This window comes from Bos indicus, chromosome 10 (genome assembly GCF_029378745.1).
Source record: "Bos indicus isolate NIAB-ARS_2022 breed Sahiwal x Tharparkar chromosome 10, NIAB-ARS_B.indTharparkar_mat_pri_1.0, whole genome shotgun sequence".
NCBI lineage: Eukaryota > Metazoa > Chordata > Mammalia > Artiodactyla > Bovidae > Bos > Bos indicus.
Genome location: NC_091769.1, coordinates 37,621,427 through 37,642,667, shown reverse-complemented (window position 1 = coordinate 37,642,667; position 21,241 = coordinate 37,621,427). Strand labels below are relative to the sequence as shown.

The window sequence follows — 21,241 nt, the reverse complement described above, 5'->3', positions numbered from 1 at the left end:
AAATAAAAATATAACATCAAAATTTGTGGAATGCAGTGAAACCAGGGCTCAGAGGGAAATCTACAATATTAAATGTATATATTAAAAAAGAAAAAAGATCTGATATCAATACCAATATTCTACCTTAGGACACTAGAGAAAGAAAAAAATTTAAGTGCAAAGCAAATAGAAAAAAAGAATAGGAGCAGAATCAATGAAACGGAAAATAGCAAAACAATAGAAAGAATAAAGCCAAAAACTGGTTCTTGAAAAAGTCAATAATATTAATAAACCTCTAGCCGTGCTAACCAAGGGAAAAAAAGGGAAGACACAAATTACCAATATCAAAAATGAACAGATCACTACTACTAATCCCATGGACATTAAAAGGATAATAAAGGAATACTACAGATAACTCTATGACCACAGGAACTGGTAACTTAGATAAAACATACTAATTTCATGGAAGACACAAACTATCAAAACATGTGCAAGGACAAATAGATTATCTGAATATGGCTATACCTGTTAAAAAGTTTTGTTCAATGATTAATGACCCTCCAAAAAAGAAAGCACCAGATCCAGATAATTTTCTTGGTGAATTCTATCAAACATTCAAGGAAGAAATGATACCAATTCTCTACAATACCCCGCAGAAAAATAGAAGCAGAGAGAACACTTCATAACTCATTCTATGAGGCCAATATTACCCTAATACTCAAATCAGAAAATGACGTTGCAAAGTAAAACTACAGACCAATATCTCTTATGAAAATAAAATCAAATCCTCAAAAAAATTAGTAACTCAAAAACAACAAATTATAAATGAAATTATACACTACAGACAAGTGGGATTTATTCCACGTATGCAAGACTGGTTCAACATTTGAAAATCAATCATCACAATAGGCTAAGAAGAAAAATCAATGATCATATCAATTGATACACAAAAACCATTTGACAAAATTCAATACCCATTCATGACAAAAACTCTTAGGACCAGAGGGGAATGTCCTCAAGTTGGTAAAGAAAATGTACCTTTTTTTAGAGACCTACAATTATCATCATATTTAATGTTGAGAAATGAGATGCTTTCTCCTTCAGATTAGGGACAAGTCAAAATGTCTCCTATTACCACTCTTTTTTTTTCTTTTTTAAAAAATTTATTTTTTTGATTCAAGGATAATTGCATTACAGAATTTTGTGTTTTGCCAAATATGAATCAGCCATAGTCCTCTTACCACTCTTACTCAACATCATATTGAAAGTCCTGGCTAATGCAATAAAACAAGAAAAGGAAATTTATAAAGATTGGAAAGGAAGAAATAAACTCCTCATTCACAGATGATGTAACTGTCTATGGAGAAAATCCTAAACAAATAACAAAAAGAAAAACACATTTCTGGAACTAATAAGAAAATATAGCACAGTTGATGGATAAAAAGTATATAAAAGTCATACACACACAAAGAGAAATATTTTGGTATGAGTCACCATGAACTCATGTTTCACTTATTATGAATACAGTCAGTTAAATACAGAAATATAGATACGTCTGGGATGAGCCCTGGGACTCTGCATTTTAAACTGGCATCCCAGGTGATTCTGACACAGGTAGTCCAAAGACCACAGTTTGAGAAGCACAGAGTAGCGGAATACAGTTGAAACAAATGGGCTCTTCAGTTGCCGGGCTATAAGGCATCCTTGAGCAAACTGCGGAGAAGGCAGTGGCGCCCCACTCCAGTACTCTTGACTGGAAAATCCCGTGGACGGAGGAGCCTGGTAGGCTGCAGTTCATGGGGTCGCTAAGAGTCGGACACGACTGAGCGACTTCACTTTCACTTTTCACTTTCCTGCGTTGGAGAAGGAAATGGCAACCCACTCCAGTGTTCTTGCCTGGAGAACCCCAGGGATGGGGGAGCCTGGTGGGCTGCCACCTATGGGGTCGCACAGAGTCGAACACGACTGAAGTGACTTAGCAGCACAAGCAGCAGAGCAAACTGCTTTTCCCAGTAAGGAGTGTGGCAGGTCAGCATGGACCTTTTTATTTAAACAGAAGTGACATATCACTAATGAACCAGCCTTAGGCAAACAGTTAAGAAGACAAGTCTCCAGCCTCCTGCAGCCTCCTATTCCACAACTTTTCACCACCTTCCATGGAACTCCTTTTGTAACTATGAGCCCTAATTCTGTTCACCACTCCACTTTCCCACCCCAGAATACCTGCTCTAGAGAAGAGATGTGATAATGATTCCTTACTGTTTTACTATGACTTTAAGTCAGTGCATTAGTTCTCTCAAAAATATTTACAGTCTCAGGCATTTATAAAGTATTAAATAGTCTTTAGTTCAGGAATAGAAAATAACAGCTCCAGTTTCAGGAGGAAGCAGGAAAGTATTTGGGAGCAGGAGTATGTTAATAAGCCACTTGGTCAGATCCAGGATCTTTGGTGTCAGGCTCTGGACCACTTGATCTCCTGTCCCCAGGAGCTGTCCCTCCTATCCCTACCTTTGGCCTTTTCCACGCGATGGCCTTCATCTTGGTTTTCTGGCTCAGCTCATGGGAGCCCAGGGATTGGATGCCTGCTGGGAACACACGGTCTTCAAAGAGGCACTTCTGAGCCAGGCACCGTTGTCTGAGAACAACAAAATCCTGCCCCTCATACTTGATGGGCTGTGTGGCAGTGCCCTCTCCGTTTCTCCTGTCCCTCTCACGGATCACACGGTCACAGAAGAATCCTGGCAGCAGGTAGGGCATGATGACCGTCAGGGAGTGGAGCTGGGCCTTTGCTGTGGCCTCTTTCCTGCTGCGCCCTCCGTCCAGGCCTAATCCTCCCATGAATGGGCCGGAGCCTATATAGCTCCTCCACCCTCAGCAGCGCAATGCAAATGAACACAGCCCAGAGAAAGGCCGTGGTCAGAGTCAGCAGCTTTGGCTGGAGGCCCCTAAGCCCATGGTCAAGGGGCAACGCCATGCCAGTCAGACAGGGAGCCGGCAAGGGGAGCAAGAGAGCCAGGGACGGCCCCAGGACAGGCCACAAGGCCTACAGACCTTCAGGCCACCTCCATCAGTCTTGCTGGGATTCTTTCTTTAAAAAGAGAAAATATAGTTACAGAGAGGCTTACCCTGCCTCAGCAAAAGGCATTCAGGCCTTTAACACTGGCGGCCAATGGGATATAGCATGGGGCCTTCGAAACATGCTGTATACACTAATCCTATACAGGCTGCTGAATGCATAGGAGGAATCTGCTCCAGGCCATTGTCTGAGGTTAATGAAGCCTTCATTCTCCTGATGTCCCTGCCCCATCCCCCCAAAGACCTTGACTGACCATTTCAGGACTCGAATCTGTGAGAGGAGCCTAGAGGGTAGGTAGCTTGACCTCGAATGAAAGTCCCTGTGAAAGTGGGTTCCAGTGGCTGTGAACTGACACACACTGTTCCGAGTTCAAGACCTTTGAGGCAGAGAACGTGGTGGACCAGGAAGGAGGATAAATGTGTGTCAGAATTATATTCACAAGAAATCTCGGCTTTTTCCACATTTCACCATGCTCAAATGGGCAGTTCGAGTGTGTGTACAAGGAGCTGGCCCGGGGAGAAACTCCATTCTGGCAGCCTGTCCATCAGGAGGACGCGTCTCCCTGTCCGTTTGTGCGGGCTCATCAGTCTTCATCTACTACGTGTTTCTCAGTGTGTGGTCTTTGGACTACCTACATCAGAATCACCTGGGATGCCAGTTAAGAGTGCAGATTCCCAGGGCTTACCCCAGACCTAAGGATTCAGATCCTCTTGGAAGGGGTCAGGGAGATTCTATGTTCACTAGTGTTTGAAACTATACTATTAGTTTTACAGGATATTATAATAGCTCGAAATAATTTTTTAAACTTATTATTTTTAAGTTTATTGTTATTACTTTTTATTTTTGTCCATGCTCAGCAGCATGTGGGATCTTAATTCCCTGACCACAGATCAAAACTGTGCCCCCTGCAGTGTGGAAGCCTGAAGACCTAATCCTGAACTGCCTGGGAATCTCCTCAAAATACTTTTTGAGGTCAGTATTTTTTTTTAAGAAATAATTTTATTTTTATTTGGTTTATACATGAATAAAGTTTTTAAAAAATCAAACAAAAGTTATCTAGAGGAAGAGCAATCTCTTGCCCCACAAATCCCTCACCTCAGAGGCAGCCACTTTTAATTCTTTTAACTACTTTTTCCTGGTATTTACCTCTATATTTTTAAATAATATGCTTGTACTATTACTTTTTAATTTACTATCTTTAGAAAGTATCAATAGAGTTCCTACTTGGGGGAATGAAGTTTAAGTTTCTCACATTATGCTCTGCCCATTGTCTTCCCAAAATAACATCATAAATTTTAGAGAAATTAAAAATCAGTATTTACTTTAGTATAATTGGGTAAATATTTTCCTCTTAGCTAATTTCAAAATTCAGACTTAAATTGAAGAAAGTAGGGAAAACCACTAAACCATTCAGGTATGATCTAAGTCAAATCCCTTACGATTATACAGTGGAAGTGACAAATAGATGCACAGGATTAGATCTGATAGAGTGCCTGAAGAACTAAGGACGGAGGTTCATAACATTGTACAGAAGGTGGTGATCAAAACCATCCCAAAGAAAAAGAAATGCAAAAGGCAAAATGGTTTTCTGAGAAGAGACAACAAATAGCTGAGAAGAAAAGAGACGTGAAAGGCAAAGGAGAAAAGGAAAGATATACCCATCTGAATGCAAAGTTTCAAAGAATAGCAAGGAGAGAGAAAAAAAGCCTTCTTCAGTAAACAATACAAAGAAATAGAGGAAAACGATAGGATGGGAAAGACTAGAGATCTCTTCAAGAAAATTAGAGATACCAAGGGAACATTTCATGCAAAGATGGGCACAATAAAGGACAGAAATGGTATGGACCTAACAGAAGAAGATATTAAGAAGTGGTGGCAAGAATACACAGAAGAACTATACAAAAAAAGATCTTCATGACTCAGATAACCACAATGGTGTGATCACTCATCTAGAGCCAGACATCCTGGAATGCAAAGTCATGTGGGCCTTAGAAGCATCACTACAAAGGTGTCCATAGTGGATGCAGCCTCAAATTAAAATATGCTTGCTCCTTGGAAGAAAAGCTATGACCAACCTAGACAGCATATTAAAAAGCAGACACTACTTTGCTAACAAAGGTTTGTCTATTCAAAGCTATGGTTTTTCCAGTAGTCATGTGTGGATGTGAGACTTGGACCATAAAGAAAGCTGAGCACCAAAGAACTGATGCTTCTGAAATGTAGTGTTGGAGAAGACTCTTGAGAGTCCCTTGGACTGCAAGGAGGTCAAACCAGTTAATCCTAAAGGAAATCAGCCCTGAATATTCATTGAAAGGACTGATGCTGAAGTTGGCTACCTGATGTGAAGAACTGACTCCTTAGAAAAGACCTTAATGCTGGGAAAGACTGAAGGCAGGAGGAGAAGGGGACAACAGAGAATCAGATGGTTAGATGGCATCACTGACTCAATGGACATGAGTCTGAGCAAGCTCCAGGAATTGGTGATGGACAGGGAAACCTGGTGTGCTGCCGTCCATACTGTCCAAAAAAATTGGACATGACTGAGCAACCAAACAACAACAAAAACAATAAAGACAACAAATGCTCAAGAACTACATGAGTTATGAACAATTCTCTTCCTTGTTCATAATCAACAAAATGCGTCTTCTCATACATTTCTTGGCTATTTCTGTCTCTGTCCCTCCCATTTGCAGCATAATACTGCTGAGTTATTTCAGCTTATTCCTCCTATGATGTCTAGAGTCCTGTCCGTATTATGACTTCTGGGAAAAGCTGCTGTCTTATGGGATATAATGGGAAGCAGTCCTGAAAGTTATTTATAGGATTGTCACTTTCAATGAAACTCACGGCCCCCATCTGCACTCCAGGATGGCACTGTGATGACTGATTTTCTGCTTATAGAGAGGGCTGACTCTCAATTGGGTATCTCATTTTGACTTTCAATTACCGTCATCAGTACTTCTTGATTCATTATGCTAAGCAAGTCATATACAGTATCTCATTTAATTCTTACAACAACTCTAAGAAAGTAGGAACTTTGATTTTCTTTTCACAGGTGAGGAAATCAAGTCCTGGGAAAGGACTTACTTGCCTGAGGTCACACTGGTAAGAGGTGGAGCTGGGATATGAATGAAGTTTCTTTGACTCGAAAGCATGTGCACTCCCTTTGCTGCCTATCCCGATAGTAATTGCTGGCTTACCTTGAGCACCTACTTGGACTTTATGGATACTGGCTCAGAACAGCCATTTGATTAGAGTATCACTATCTGCATTATAGAAAAGAAACTAAAAGCTTGGAAACTTTATGTGACTTGCTAGGGACAGAGTCAGGGTTCCGACCAGGTCCGTTTGCTTCTAAATCCATCTGACTTAACCATTCTGCACCATGTCCCCAGCGCTTCCTCTTTGTGGCTAGTCCAGTGATGCAACTTCTCTCCAAACTGTCTGACAGGTGATGACACTAAAACAGATTACAAGAAGACCTCCTCCCAGCCAGGTTCACTGGAAAGATACTAATCCTGAGAGAAGCAGCTACACAGGGACAGAGCGCTCACTGCACACAGCCTCAGCGTCCCTATGACTCTGCATCTTCCCTCTCTTCTCACACTGGAATGGAGTAAATTTATTTCGTGCCAAACTAGGATTTCTTCCTTTCAGAATTGAGTAACTCAGGTCATGTGACTCCCCCCACCCCCCACTCCCCAACTCCTCAGTAAGGAAGTCACACAGGGTACAGTGTTAATTTTAGCAGTGATGGGCAGTGGCAGCAGTCATTAGAGCAAGAGACCTACAGTGTCCCCACAGGTTGTCAGAAAGCTTCCAAATCCGGGGTGCTGATGTAAAGGGCAAGCCCTGGGTCCTAGGAAGTCAACGGTCAGCTGTGTTCTACATTTCACTCCTTTTTTTCAACTCCAGTTCAGACTAAAAGGAACCAGGCTCCTTAAAGAAATGATTCATTCCAGGTTCTAGAGCAAGAATGTACAAGACGGGCCTGGGACTTTTTGTTGCGGCCAGAAAACAAGGAAGCAGTTGAAGATGAATGGTGTCATGTCAAGTGATAACAGGCAACACTGTCTGAAGATGGGACAATTTGAACATCAAAAAGAATAACGACTGCAATGGATTAAAATATGTTGCAGTGTTTCCTATTGATCACACTGTTCATAGGGTATTATTTCAAGCTGTGATCCTCAGGAATAGGGAGAACATAGGAAGAGAGTTGATTCTCATTATTATTCATGGTAGTTAGGTTCTATAAACTCACTGTGAATGTTCAGTTAATGAATATGGATGGAAGATGGAAATACAGTATTAGATTCCTGGGAGTCTCTGATCACAAGATTTTCATCAACCCATCAATATACAACCTTATTTTATGTGTATTTCTGTTTAAAGACACCTTATTTAATATGTGTTATTAATTCATTAACATTGAACTGACAGCACCATAGCTCATGCCTGAATGAAGCTTATCTAATACACGTATTTTCTCCTTAAGGCACATCACAGCCTTCTTGCACTTTAGAACACTAAATAGTACTTTGGCACAGCACGTTGGGGGGCATTTTAAAAGAGAAATCAGCAATAAAAAGTACTGAAATGTGACCAAATGTAACACCAAACAAACTATGAGAAGGACTCTTGTTTACAGTCTGAGAGCTGAAACTAGCAGGCAGAGGGTCACCTTGTCTGACTTCAGTTAGGAACGTGTATGGAGGGAGACAAATTTTTCACTGCCCTACACATGTCAGCAAATGACTGAAGGAGCCTTATGGATATTGACTTCGGGGTTACAAATAAATTTCAATGAGTAGGTGAATTCACAAATAAAGAAGTCCTAAGGGTCAACTAATCCTGGATCACAGCATTGACATCTCCAGGGAGGGAAAAACCACTTCCTTTAGAGTCAGAGGAATGGCGATTTGATCTGAAGCAACTAAAGGAAGGATGGCATTATTCACAAATAGGGAGAATTACAATATAGAGGAAACCAGATGACTCTGTTTCACTGTCTGCTGGGTCAGAGCTGGATATAATGTGCTAAAATTGTGGCCGGAAAAGTTCTGGCTGGAAATAAGCATGAACTTTCAGACTGTGAAAGGTTAATGCAGGAAGGAGATGGGGACTTCGTTTTGCCTTCAAAACCTTAACATCAGGAAAGGAGCCCCTCTATCTGGAGTGGTGGAAAGCAGTAGTTTCCAAACATTTTCAATTCTATGATTTATAATGAGTTTTTTATAGCAGCTTTTATACTCCTGTATAATATATACTATATATTCCTGGTGCTCTGGGGGTATACAGTACACTTCTAAAAGTTCTATCGTGATTATTTAAATCTGAAGTTTGGATGAAAATGGTAAAGAAGTGTCAGCTTTTTTAAAAAAGTAGAATGCTTCCCAGGTGTGAGCTGAGGCCTCGTGGTTCCTTGGAGATCTTGAACCCCCATTCACAGCCTCTGAGAGGTCAGGCCCTCCTTGCCCCCACTTGCTTCTTCATGCTTCTCTCCTTTCCCCATTCCTGTGCTTTCCACATTCTGATTTGCGGGTGTGCTGGCCCAATCCAGCCTGTGAAAATCTAAACACTAACTTCCATCCTTTACTGAGGAAAGTCACATACTTGCCTCTAGCATTTCACAAGCTCATCAATAAAGGGATCTTTGAGGTTCAGGTCAAGGGGGGTCTGACCCTGGCAGGTGAAGCCTCCTACCTTGTTGCTTCCCCCACCCCATTTTGGTTTCTGTTCTAGCTCTCCTTTCTCTTGTAAGTAAATCAGCATTTTTTTTTTCTTTTTCTCCCCCAGAAAACAACCATGTCCAGCTATCTTCCTGTGATTACAAGAATCTTCCTACATTTTCCTTGGGTGTTTTCCTCTTGAAGAGAGAAGCTGAAGATTCCACCATGCTGAGGACTGACATATAAAAGCACATTTGGATAAACATGTATAAAATATCAAAGATAATTTTGTGGTAATAAGACCTAACCTGGAGAATGTAATGATTTATTTTAGTTTCGTTTTTGACTGTTCCATGCAGCATGTGGGATTTTAGTTCCCCAACCAGGGATTGAACCCTTGCCCCCCTGCATTGGAAGCGTGGATCCCTAACTAGTGGACCACAGTTCATAGCATTCTCCAGGCCAGAATACTGGAGTGGGTAGCCTTTCTCTTCTCCAGGGGATCTTCCCAGCCCAGGGATCAAACCCAGGTCTCCCGCATTGCCGGAGGATTCTTTACCAGCTGAACTACCAGGGAAGCCCACTAGACCACCAGGGAAGTCCTATTTTATTTTAAAATTTTGTCTGGTGTAACAACTTGGGACAGGGAGAAGTTAGTTCTGCCTGGATAGTGGGGACTTGGGAAGGGGCAGGGGACCAGGTCAGACAGACAGCAGCAAAGTCCAGCTTCAGGGGTTGGATTCAGGCAGATAGGAGCCCAGGAGAAAGAAATGGTTTGGGAAGAGGAGTATGAAGGGGATGGCAGAACTCTGAGTTTAGGAGAAAAGGGGTCTTATTTGTCTTATTTCTCCATTCTAAAGGCACTTTTTCCCCCCTCATATTTTAATATTCCTGAAATTGTTACACATCTTACATTAGAAACTTCCTTCAATTGCATTCAGCTGGGTGGTGATTGTGACCTTCCAGGGATACCCTCTGATAAGATCAAGAAAGTACCAGCATCAGAATCTTCTAGACTTGGTGAAAGACAGTTCATGATAAATTACAGCATGGAAAACTTATCTAAACTCTATCCTTAAAAAGAGTGTAATTCAAGAAATTTCCAGGTTTGGAACTATAAAGAGACAAAGTTGCCTGTTCAGAGTACAAAGGGACTTCTGTCTGTCTGGGAAAGAAGTTTCCTCAGGTCTAGGCAGAGGGAACTAGCTGACCCAAGGAAGCAGAAGAGCAAGGCTGACAGCCAGGTTAGAATAACAGGGCAAAGCACAACTAGATATGGGCTGTAATAATAATAACAGGTTAGAGGGAAGGCATACACTAGAGACAGGTGGGTGAAGCTGAGACCCAGCTCTGAACTGGCAAAGGGTCGGGCCCTGAATGGATGGCATGGGAACAGGACGTGAGAGGAAAAGGTAATTGGACAGCCTATGGCTAGAGGCCCAGCTACTGCCAGCAAATTATAGAACACTAGATCTGGAGATCAGGAAAAGGTGGTTAATTTCCCCAACTCCCAAGAGCCAGTGAAAACAAAGAAAGCTGAGCAGAAAGTGGCTCAGGGAAAATGCAGAGTCCCAGCTGTCAGCCCTAGGAGCTTAGAGGGCAGAGGAGGAAGGGAAAACAGATTTCCTAGGGGAAGAGCTGAAGGGATGAATTAGAGGTGGCTGTATATCAACAAGGGGTTCCCTGGTGGCTCAGACGGTAAAGAATCTGCCTGCCAAGCAGGAGACACAGATTTGATCCCTGGGTTGGGGAGATCCCCTGGAAAAGGAAATGGCAACCCACTCAATATTCTTGCCTGGGAAGTCCCATGGATAGAGGAGCCTGGTGGGCTTCAGTCCATGGGATCTCAAAAAGTCAGACTTGAAGAGTAACTAAAGAGTAATAGCAGTATGTCAATGATGCAGTTTTGACCTCAGCTGTGAATGGGAGGCCCAAATACACTATAACCTCTCTTAGCAGAGCCAAGAGACACTGAGACTGAATCCATCAAGTGCAGTTTAACCTGAAGTCTGACTTAACCTGGCTCCCAAATAGAGTTGACCCCTCCTTCTCTGGGATCCAGGTTAGGGTGGGGCTGGAATGAGACAGAATTTACTGAAAGGAAACTCTGTCTAGGGTCAGAGACAAGGGAGGCTCAGGAACATGTTGCCAGTCCCTGTTGCTGGAGGCCTTAGTGAGCTGAGCTGACTTGGAGGGTCTGCACCACACGGAACCCCTGTGCCCTAAGCCACAAGAGGATGTGAGTCAACTTGCCTATGGAGGGAAGGGCAGAGGCACCAGGAAGGGCAGAGGCACCAGGAAGGGAGATGCTGCTTCCCAAGGGAGAATTCCCTCATAGGCCTCTGGGTCACTGTGGAGTGATTTGGGGATCCCACATTCCCAAGGGTAAGGAGGACACCAAATGCACAGGTCTTGCAGCTGGCCCCTCACGCCTCTCCCCTCCAAAAGCAAAAGGGATTTAAGTTGTCCCTGATTTTAACAGTGATTGCAGGAGAGTGTGGAGAAATAACGTGGAATGCACAAGGCAAAAGCAGATGGGGAAATGGGAACATTTGCTCGCCTCCTTAGTCCCGAGGTTGTTAGAGCCAGTCGCTGAGTGAGCAGCCATGTTCCCCAGGGCATTGTGATCCCCCATTATGTGGTCACCTTCACACTCCCATGATGCACTCACATTTCACAATCAAACGCACTTTTGTATTTGATGGGGGATGATTGGAATTGCCCAAAAGGACAAGCAGTTACCTGCCCACAGGAGATGGTTCACACATAAATCCTCACAGTAGTCAGACCACTTCATTCAGATCAGGGACAAAGTACTCAAATACATTACCGTGACTAGTATCTTGTTGCTCGAGACACAGATGAAGCTGGAAAGATGTTTCTGGCATTGCCCTTTTTAGAGGCTGCACATCTAGTCATATTGGGAGCATTTTAAGTCCATGGGCACTCCCCCACGTGCCAGGCACCTGTAAGTCTTTGGTATGGATTAATGCAATCTTCACAACAATGTTGTGAGATGGGTCCTTTTATTAGGATTATTCCTCATTTTCTGATGGGGGAACTTGTGACAGGCAAAGAGAAGAGTACGTGGTCAAGATTACCCAAGTGTTATGTATCAGAATCTGACCTCAGGTCAGGACTGGGCTCTTAGCCACTCTGCCATTCTACCTCTAGCTCACAGGGGCTGCTGCTTCCAGGGCCCCAAACCCCTTAGACACTGCCCAATTCCTTTTGTGGCTTGTGGAGAACCCAGTAAATGACACCCCACTTCTGTGCCTGAGTTTTGAACCAATGGATAAATGAGACAAATGTGTAAGGCAGGTGGGAGTCGAAAATGCTACATATATTGTTCATAAGTCTGATCTTGGCTTCTAAAGCCCACTTAGATAGATTTTGTTGCTAAGAGTTGAGTTTCTATAGCCAGAATGCCTGGGAACAATAATAGTACTCACCTCTCCGGGTTGTTGTGAAGATAAAATCAGTTAACATGTGGAAGCACTTAGAATAGTTATCGTTGTGTTGAGTTCTTAGGGTTAATTGTGATCATACTATTTGCCAGTATGTATGAGTCTCAGGGAGTCTGAGGACTCCCCTCAGGGACCTGCCTTTGGGAAACTTGCCACAAGGAACAGCAGGTAGCTTGTTCCCAGGAGGAAAAAGAAAGGAAAATGTTGGGCTTCACAGGTTGTGTTCTCTTTACGAACCCACCCTCCCCGCTTGCCCCACCCGAGGGGAGGAGAGAGGCCAGGAATGTTGTATGACCGCAGCCCCCACAGCGTGGAATGGAACACGGGTTTCACCCCACACCTGTCCCCAGTGATGCTGGGCAAGAGTCATCAGTCTCCCAGAAGCCCTTTCTAGAACCACTCTTCTCTGCCCGGGGGTTTGTCATCAAGAAAATTTGGCTTAACAATTGGGAAGTGGTGTAAGGTTTGGTTGCTTTCTGATCGTAGAAATAGATGCTGTAAGTAAAGTGTGAAGGAATCAGATTGTTTGGTTTGGAGACTCAATGTGTGATGCTCTCTATTAGAGGGGGAAAGGCAGTGAGGCTGTGCCTGGTGCGGGTGAGGAGAGATCGCAGGAGGGTGCGTGGCCTGTGTCTCTCTTCCTTTAAGTGGAAAAGGTTGATGTTCAGCCGTTTATCTTAACTAGAATCATAGTTTGTCATGAGGAATTCTCCCTTTATCATCATCATCACCACCTGATTGTAATAAGCAATACTTGATTGTGAATAAAAATTCAGATTGGTGTTGACTGACTCTGTGCTTTTGATAGTAAAAGCAAGAAGGGCCTCTCATAGGATATAGTCCTCTTTTCAGACTGTATGAGCCTGACAAAGGTCACTACATCTATGAGATGCACGGAAAACTATGTCTCCAAGAAGTGCTTTACATTTCAGAAAGTTCGAGTCAACGCAGTAGTTCAGTCTCAATCTCGTTGCTGTGTGACTGTAGATAAGTCATATGCCCTTTCTGGACCTTAATCACATCACCTGTAGGTGAAGGGGCTGGATGGACCACATCTCCAAGATATTCCAAGGCTTACCATCTCTAATTCTGTATTCTAGCTTATACCAATGAACCCAAGAGGCAGCGTTCCCCAAAACTTAACCTCAGAGGAAATAGGGACATTTTAACAGAGAGTGGGCTTTGCTATCTGGACCTTTAGAGACAATACAAAGTTCTGGACTTGGAGGGGTGGTGGTGGTGGGAGCACAATTTAGGACAAGGCTTCTCATGGCCTTCCTTTCACACTGACAATGACAGTTTGTTTCGGGACCCATCTAGGGCCTAGAGCATAACAAACCCATTTAAAGCATGTTTATTAATGTGTAGGTCTAAGTTTTAAGGCTAAAATCCACCAACAATTTCACTAAAAGCAGTATTTGTAAGTTTTTTTAGGTTTTGTCTCTGTAGTCCTGTTAGAAAAGGCTTTTAGGAATGATTAGGTTAGAACACAGGACTGTCCCCTCTCAGAGGTCAGTGCTCTGTGATGTGGGCTTTCATTGACCACCAGCAGCTGAGTGCCTACTGCGGGCCAGGTGCTTTGCTGGGTGAGGGGCTCCGAAGAGGAATGAGAATGCTCCCCCTGTCAGCTGATGGGAAAGGCCGTGAGAAAGCTGGAAGTGATACCTGAGCGAGGTATAAGGTATATACCCTTTCACAGGTATATACCCTTTCACAGCGAGGGTAAGGAAGAACAAAGCAGATAAAAACAAGAAGGGCATGGCAGGCAGACAGCAGGAGCAAAGGCTGAGAGGTATGAGAAGACTTGGGACAACAGAGCAGCTATGTGTGTCAGGGTCCAGGGGAGAGGGTGAAGGAGAGATGGACAGGGAGGCCGGGCTGGCTGGAGGAGAGGCAATCCCCCAGGTAGGGAGTTTGATCTCAAGGCCTGTGGGCGGGGGTAGGGAGAGCGATGTGGTTGAAGGTATTTCAGCAGGGATGTGATGTGTCCCTGTGCCCTGGCAGCAGGGCAGTGACTGGGTTGGGGAATGAAGTCCTTTCCAATTCTCTCTTCTAAACCGAGGGCCCTCAAGACAGTCATGGACCTGACCACAGAACCGGTAGGTGGGGAGTGGGGCCCTTGTGGAACACACAGCATGAAGGCAGGGTTGCTGGCTATTTCATCTCAGGTTAAAATGAAACACATGGCTCATGAATAGCACCGGGCCCCAGTGCTTCTTTTTAGTTTGCCAGTGGCCATGTGGTTCCGAAATACAGAGCCCTGGAAAGAGGAGAGTGGCAGCGAAGATTACTTTTTCAAGCACAAAATGTTAGGATTAGAAGGAGAAGCCCCAGCCATCATTTGTCCTCACCTTCTGTATGAGGAAATAAAGACACACTACAGCGAGGTTTATCCAGTTTAACCTGATGAAGCTAAAAAACAGCACTCAGATAACATGAGTTCCTCAGGAGGGGCTCTCTCTCTCTCTGGCCTAGGTTAACTCTCCTTGCCTTCTGATCCCATGGCACCCTGAACGTTGTCTCCTGAAATTCATCTGTCTTGTTCAAAGCATGTCTTGCCCTCAGGACTCTTGGCTGCAGGTGGGCAGGAATTTTTGTTTTTCTTATTTACACTGACTCCTCAGTTGCTTGCCTGGCTTCTGGCTCTAGAAGACATTCAAAAATATTTATTGAATTAAAGAAAGGGTCATGCCAGAGGTGTGATCAGAGAAGGAAGCCTGGGAAATGTGACTTGCCTTCTGGTAGATCGCTATACATGGAAGCCAGAGGCTGGAACAGCCGTTAAGAAAAGGTTTTCATCCAGGCTGTCATGCGTGTCCTGAATAGGCTTTGCTGTGGTGTGTCTTTATTTCCTCATTCAGGAGGTGAGGACAAATGATGGCTAGGTCTTCTTCTAATCCTAACATTTTGTGCTCGAAAAAGTAGTCTTCGCTGCCACTTTCCTCTTTTCAGGACTGTATTTCAGAAAAACATGGCCACTGGCAAACTAAAATGAACATCACAATTTTCACCCTCCCATGAGAGAGTGAAAAAAATCTTAATAAGATGCAGCCACTCAACAGAGAGTAGATCTGGACTCCTCTCCAGGTCAGAATTTTGGAAGTTGTTTGGATATTCTAGTTTGGAATTTGTTCTGGGAAAGGAATATTTCCTTTTTATAGGGTGAATTAAATTGAGTTCCAATTGCTTTTGTAAAAAAACAAAGATTTTTTTCAGAAAGAGAGCAAGGAGTGAGAATGAGCCCTCCTCCCCTGAGGACAGAGCCCCATGGAGCTGCTCCAGGATCCTCCACCCAGTGCCCTGTGCCTCCCTGAGCTGTGCTGTGGGGAGGTGCTGAGTAGGAGGTTTTCTCTGAGGGAAAAAAACCCAAGCAGCAAGCAGTCAGCTACTCACCGGAGGTCTCTTCCAGACGAACTGGATGGGGAACTTCTGGCTGTAAAACAGGGAGGTCTCGTCCGGTGGGAACTCAGGATCCACAAAAAGAACCTTCTTTTCCAGACATTTCTTGTGAAGCTGCTCGAATGTCTTCTCTTTCACCCCAATAATGGGAAAATTGCGGCTGATGATGGCTGAGTAGATGCCACTTGGGTTTCCACCCCCTGCCTCGGTGCCCTTGTCCTGGGCTGCCTGGGCGATGGGCCCTGGGGACATGGGCTCAGCCCCTGTCCGTGGGGCCACAGAGGCGCTAATGACGGTCGGCATGGCAGGCAAATTTGGAAAGAAAAGGTTTTTAAAGACAGCAAGATTCAGCTACCTTTAAGGAAAGGAAGCAACTGCAAAGGGGAAGTTCCAGTGATTCTGTCATCAGAAAGAAAAATGTCCACATCCAATTCGAAGTTTAAAACCCATCAGAAGGTCGTCCAGCTTAAAAACTGAGCTGTGGTCCGGAAGCCATCAGTTTTCCTGAGGAAGGAGCACTAAAGGATTTCTGCAGCAGTTTTTACCTGGGGGGCTCCAACCAGCAGCATACATACCAGAGGGAGAGAAAGAGAGTGAGGGTTATGTTTCAGTGGCCCAAAGAAGCTTGAGCCAGGAAGACCAAAAATAGACATGAAGAAAGATCATGAGTATGAGAGCAATAGAGAGGGTAGTGGTGCAGCTAGCCTGCGTGATAGAGAGAGAAGGACCTGGTCAGGGATGTCCCTGTGTTGCCATGAAGTGCTGATGTTATCAGGAAATGAAAGGGGAATATTTGAGTACGTTGAAACTGAAAATTAGCAAAGAATGGCAGATGCAGTATTGAATCAGCGGACTACCAAACTATTGGCCACCAGATTAATGGAGAACAAGATTGAGAAAAGCTAGCGAGTGTGGATGTGAAATACTGAATTCTAGGAGAATATTCTAAGCATTTTTAAGAACACGGTTTTTACTTTTGAAAATTCTAGGATATCAGAACATTATTCGACTTGATTTGGTATCTCTTCTAGAATGTTCTGATGTCAGCGTTCAGTGAAACCGTCTGGGTGGAAAAGGCCACTCAGCAGAGTTCTCAGCTGAGAAAATCCCTGTCTCTTCTTGACCTAGGCATCACTTGTCTCTCCCCACCTCTCCAAATCAACACTGGAACCAGATCCTTTACAAAAAGTGCACCTGAGCACAGCATATTCAGGCATGCCACATTAGGCATCTGAGTCAGAAGTCGGAATTGGATACTGAGCCAGGCTGGCTGTCAAGTCCTGGCATGTGATACCTAAAGAGGTGGCTTCAGGCACAAGTGGCTCTGGGGAAGGGAACTGCCTGCCTGGCCTCCACCTTGTCTTCTGCTCATGGTAGCTGCTACCCAGGTTGTAAGGAGATGGCCACATTCCAAGTGTGGCTGAGTGGAATCTAGTCCCAGACTGCAGTCCCACCTGTCCCCATGTGACCACCTCATCAGCCCAAGGCTAGAGGCTATGAGAGAAGTGGGGAAGTGATAGCTGGAATAGGGAGAATTACCAGGCTCATGATCACCAGGGTTGCAGTTTTGAGGAGCCCTAGGTCTGGAGTTACAGCTTGTAGGAACCATAAGCTCATTCTCCCATCCCTCCAAGGAAAAGCCCAAGGGTCTTTACTGCTACTCTTGAAGAGTAGAGCAGAGGAGGGAGCATGTGAAGCTGATGTCTGGGTTCACAGTTTAGGCTTTCTGCTCTCTTGCTATGCCTGTGCAGCTGTAGGTGGAGTGTGTGTGTTAGTCGCTCAGTCATGTCCGTCTCTGTGACCCTATGGACTGTAGCACGCCAGCCTCCTCTGTCTGTGGGATTTTCCAGGGAAGAATACTGGGGTTGGTTGTCATTCCCTTCTCCATGATTAAGTAGGTTACTTCTTCCTTTCATCTGATGTCTCAGTCTTCTTGCCTATAAAATGGGTATAATGGTAGTCATTCTGTTATTGACTTGTTGTAAAAATTAAGCAAATTGTGTAAAACATTTAAAATAGTGCCAGGATTGTCTTAAGCACATAATAAATGTTGTTATTGTGTCAACTTAAAAAAAATGCACAATGTGAGAGTTGCAAGTTAAGTTTTTATTTGGGCAAAATGAGGCCTAAAGCTGGAGAGACATCACTTCAGATAGCTCTGAGACACTGCTCCAAAGAGGCAGGGAGGGTCAGTATATATGTGATTTTGGAAGGGAGAATACATGCAATCAAGCGCATATTTTTCTAGAAGGTTTATGCTAGTCTCATAAAGCTTTTGCTAGTCATGAGGAACAGTCGTTACCATGAAGGGTTTTAGTGCTTTTCTAGATATGAAGAGATATGAGAATTGGGCTCATAAAATTGGCTCCTGAACATATCTAGCTATCTGAAGACCTGTCCTGCTAGTTTCCCTCCTCCCCCAATGGAGCACAGTGCTTTATTTCTGCTCTCCACCCTGAACTCCTTTCATGGCGTGTTGAACGTCAGCAGCTGCAATAGCGCATGGTTTAAACCTTGTAGATGGCAAGTGTCCGTGGCAAGTGCCAGTTTGTAGTTGACAATTGTTAGAGATGAACCAAAGTTAATACTATTTTGGGGTTAAACCAGGTTGAATGACATTGGTACAAATCAGCTTTCACTTTATGAGCATCTACTGAACATCTTCCATGTGTACAGTGAGTGTGTCTGCCCAGGACTGTGTGGTCACAGTCTCCAATCAGAGGTGTGGTGTGCCTACCTGCCTGCACTAAAAGAGCCTCCAAAAAGACTGACTTCACCCTCAGATGAAGGTGAAGTCTCAGATGAAGACTTCACCTAAGCCTATAGAAGGCTCTTAATAAACACATGTTGCATATCTGTTGAATGAAACTTCTCTGTGTGAGAAGAAATTTCTTCTGCTTCTTATTGCTTTGCCAATGCAATTAAAGTATCTTGGCTGATTTGCCCCTGGGGGAGGAGCGTCTCCAGGCCACACACAGTTGATCTTTCTTTCCTCAACTGTCTAAGCCAGGTCCATCTGTGGGTAATGAAGACAGGTGTGTGATGGAGATCAGCCTCTTGTCATAGCAGGATGGGAATATCAAACGCACAGAGTGCAAGGTGGAATTCAGTTTGCTTTACCAATGGTTGTGGATAAAACCCCTATCAGATCAGCAGGTCCAGACTCAAGGTTTATTCATCTACACAGCTGTAGAAACTCAGGCTCTCAGTAAAAAATCCAATCTGAGCCCACAAACAAAAGCAGACAATGAGCATGTAAACAGCTGCAAATTTCAATTCCTAGAAGCCTCTTCAAGAATGAAGAAAAAAAAAAGAATGAAGGACTAGTTTTTATAACACATTTCAGCCTAAGTTATGCAGTATCTGTGGCTGGAATGACTCCTGTTACACCAACAAGGCAGTTAATGATTGTGTATCCCTGTCTCCCACCAACATTTAACTCAACACTGTCGGAATTAATGAATTCATTTATAATTAGAACACCTACCACTCATTACATGCCTACTGTGAGCTAGCTACTTCATATAGTTTTTAAAACTTTTAAATTAATTTTAGACATACAAAAGGATTGCAAAGACAGCACAGAGTTCCCAAATGCCCTTCAATAGCCTCCCTTAATGTTTATACCTTATATAACCACAGTACAATGATCAAAACTCAGAAATGAATGTTGGTAAGGTACTATTAATTGAACTACAAGATATGTTTAGATTTTTTTCAGTGTTCCCACTATGCAGTTTTTTTTTTTTTTTCCCCTTCTTTTGCAGAATCTGATCTGCACTGCATTTAATTGTTGCGTCTCCTTGGTGTCCTCCAATCCCCGACAGTTCCAATCTCTCCTGAACTTGGCACTTTTGAAGTGTACTTGTCAGGTATGTTGCAGAACGTCCCTGACTTGAATTTGTCTGATTTTCATGTGATTAGACTGAGGTTATGGTTTGGGGGGAAGAATATCACAGAGGTTATATGCCCTTCTCATCAGCAGCAGCATCAAATCAGACGTGGGAATACTTAATATTGATGCATTTTATTACTGGTGATATCAACCTTGATTACTTGGCAAAGGTGGTATCTACCAGGTTTCTCCAAAGTTACTATTTTTTTCCTTTCATACACATGGAATACTTTGAGTCTGTACACAACCTTGCAGGTTTGATAAATCCCAATTTAGAGGTGAGAAAACTTGTGCTATCTACTGTATTTTTAGTTAAGTCATGGGAAAGTCACAGAATTTTAGAGATTATTTCTTTTCTTGAAAAAAGAGGAAATCCAGGCCTAGAGAGATTAAATGACATGGCCAAGATCACCCTGCCAGTTCGCTACAGAACCAAGCTAGATCCTGGGTCTCCTGATAATCAGTGAAAGAGTAAATGCAAAACTAAGACTCCAATAACTGCATTAGGCATAAGATCGCTGGATTCCTGTATATAAATAGGGCTTCCCTTCTCCTACCTCTGATGGGAGTGGAATCTAACACCATCGGCCGTGCTGAAAACAACTGTTGAGAAGCAGCTGTCTGACTCTGGCTTGGCCTTGCTGCGACACTGCAGTCTTTAGCAAGTCTGGTCATAAGACAGGCAGATCTGATATCAAATGCCAATGTCTCCTTTATTTCTGCTAGAATGCCAGTTATACGGCCTCCATTGTCTATGGTTAAGACTGTAATGTTTCCAGGAGAGTTGCTGATGGCTTTCTATCCCCTAGGCTGAGAAGTTATTTTAGTCTAGAGTGCCACCTCCCTCCCACCCCTGGAATTATGCTGGGCATTCAGAGGATGTGATAGATGGAAATCTTAAAAGCAGAGTGGAAAGTTTGATGTTGCCATAGCAGTTTCATTACTGAGAAGGCTTTTAGGTAAGATGGTCAATTATGAGCTAAAAGCCATTAAACTCCAAATATTTAAGTGTTTTGACTGTGTTTCTGCTATCATTATGATACACTGATACTAAAAGGGATGTGAAAAAGTGAAGGAATTCTGCACACAGACCAAACTCCAGAATTCCCTATGGCTATTCCCTATATATCTGATAGGCCAATCTCAGTTAACCAGGATGTAAGGTTCCTTGGTCAGCCCTTGCAGTCAGACAAGACCTCTGTGGGGAGACACATATAAAAGCTCAGAGAGTGCTGCCACAGCATTGGCAGGGGGGCAGGGTGGGGGCAGTCAGGGTCTCCTGGCCTGGTGCTCTGAGTGTGGTATTTGTGTTCCCTGAAGTAGAGGACTTGGCCTGGCTGGCATTTCTCAAGTGAGGAACAGCTCATCTGATGATCTGAAGAGGTCTGCTGCATCAGAAATAAACGTATTTTCTTGTACTAGAGTTCATTCTTTTTAATTTTTTATTTATTTTTTTTTTCTTTTTAATTTTTTAAATTGAAGTAAATAGTTGATTACAGTGTTGTGTTAGTTTCAGGTATACACAAAGTGATTCAGACATGTATGTGTGTGTATGTGTGTGTGTGTGTATATTCTTTCTCAGATTCTTTCCTGTTACAGGTTTTTAACAAGATATATAATATGGTTCTCTGTGCTATACAGTAGGTGCTTGTTGTTTATTATATATATAGTAATGGGCATCTGTTAATTTCAAACTCCTAATTTACCCCTCACCCCCCTTTTCCCTTTGGTAACCATAAGTTTGTTTTCTAAG

The 21,241-nt window shown here is 43.4% G+C and overlaps 1 protein-coding gene across 2 annotated transcripts in view; it reads right to left on the bottom strand.

The window, feature by feature from the left end:
* The window catches only part of CAPN3 (calpain 3), a 56,090-nt gene extending 39,933 nt beyond the window's left edge, over positions 1-16,157 (bottom strand). For both annotated transcript variants that reach the window (XM_019968598.2, XM_070797346.1), the window contains exon 1: positions 15,588-16,157. In XM_019968598.2, coding sequence (XP_019824157.1) covers positions 15,588-15,896 — 309 coding nt within the window. In that variant the 5' untranslated portion in view covers positions 15,897-16,157. The remainder of the gene's footprint in view (positions 1-15,587) is intronic.
* Positions 16,158-21,241: the final 5,084 nt, after the last annotated feature.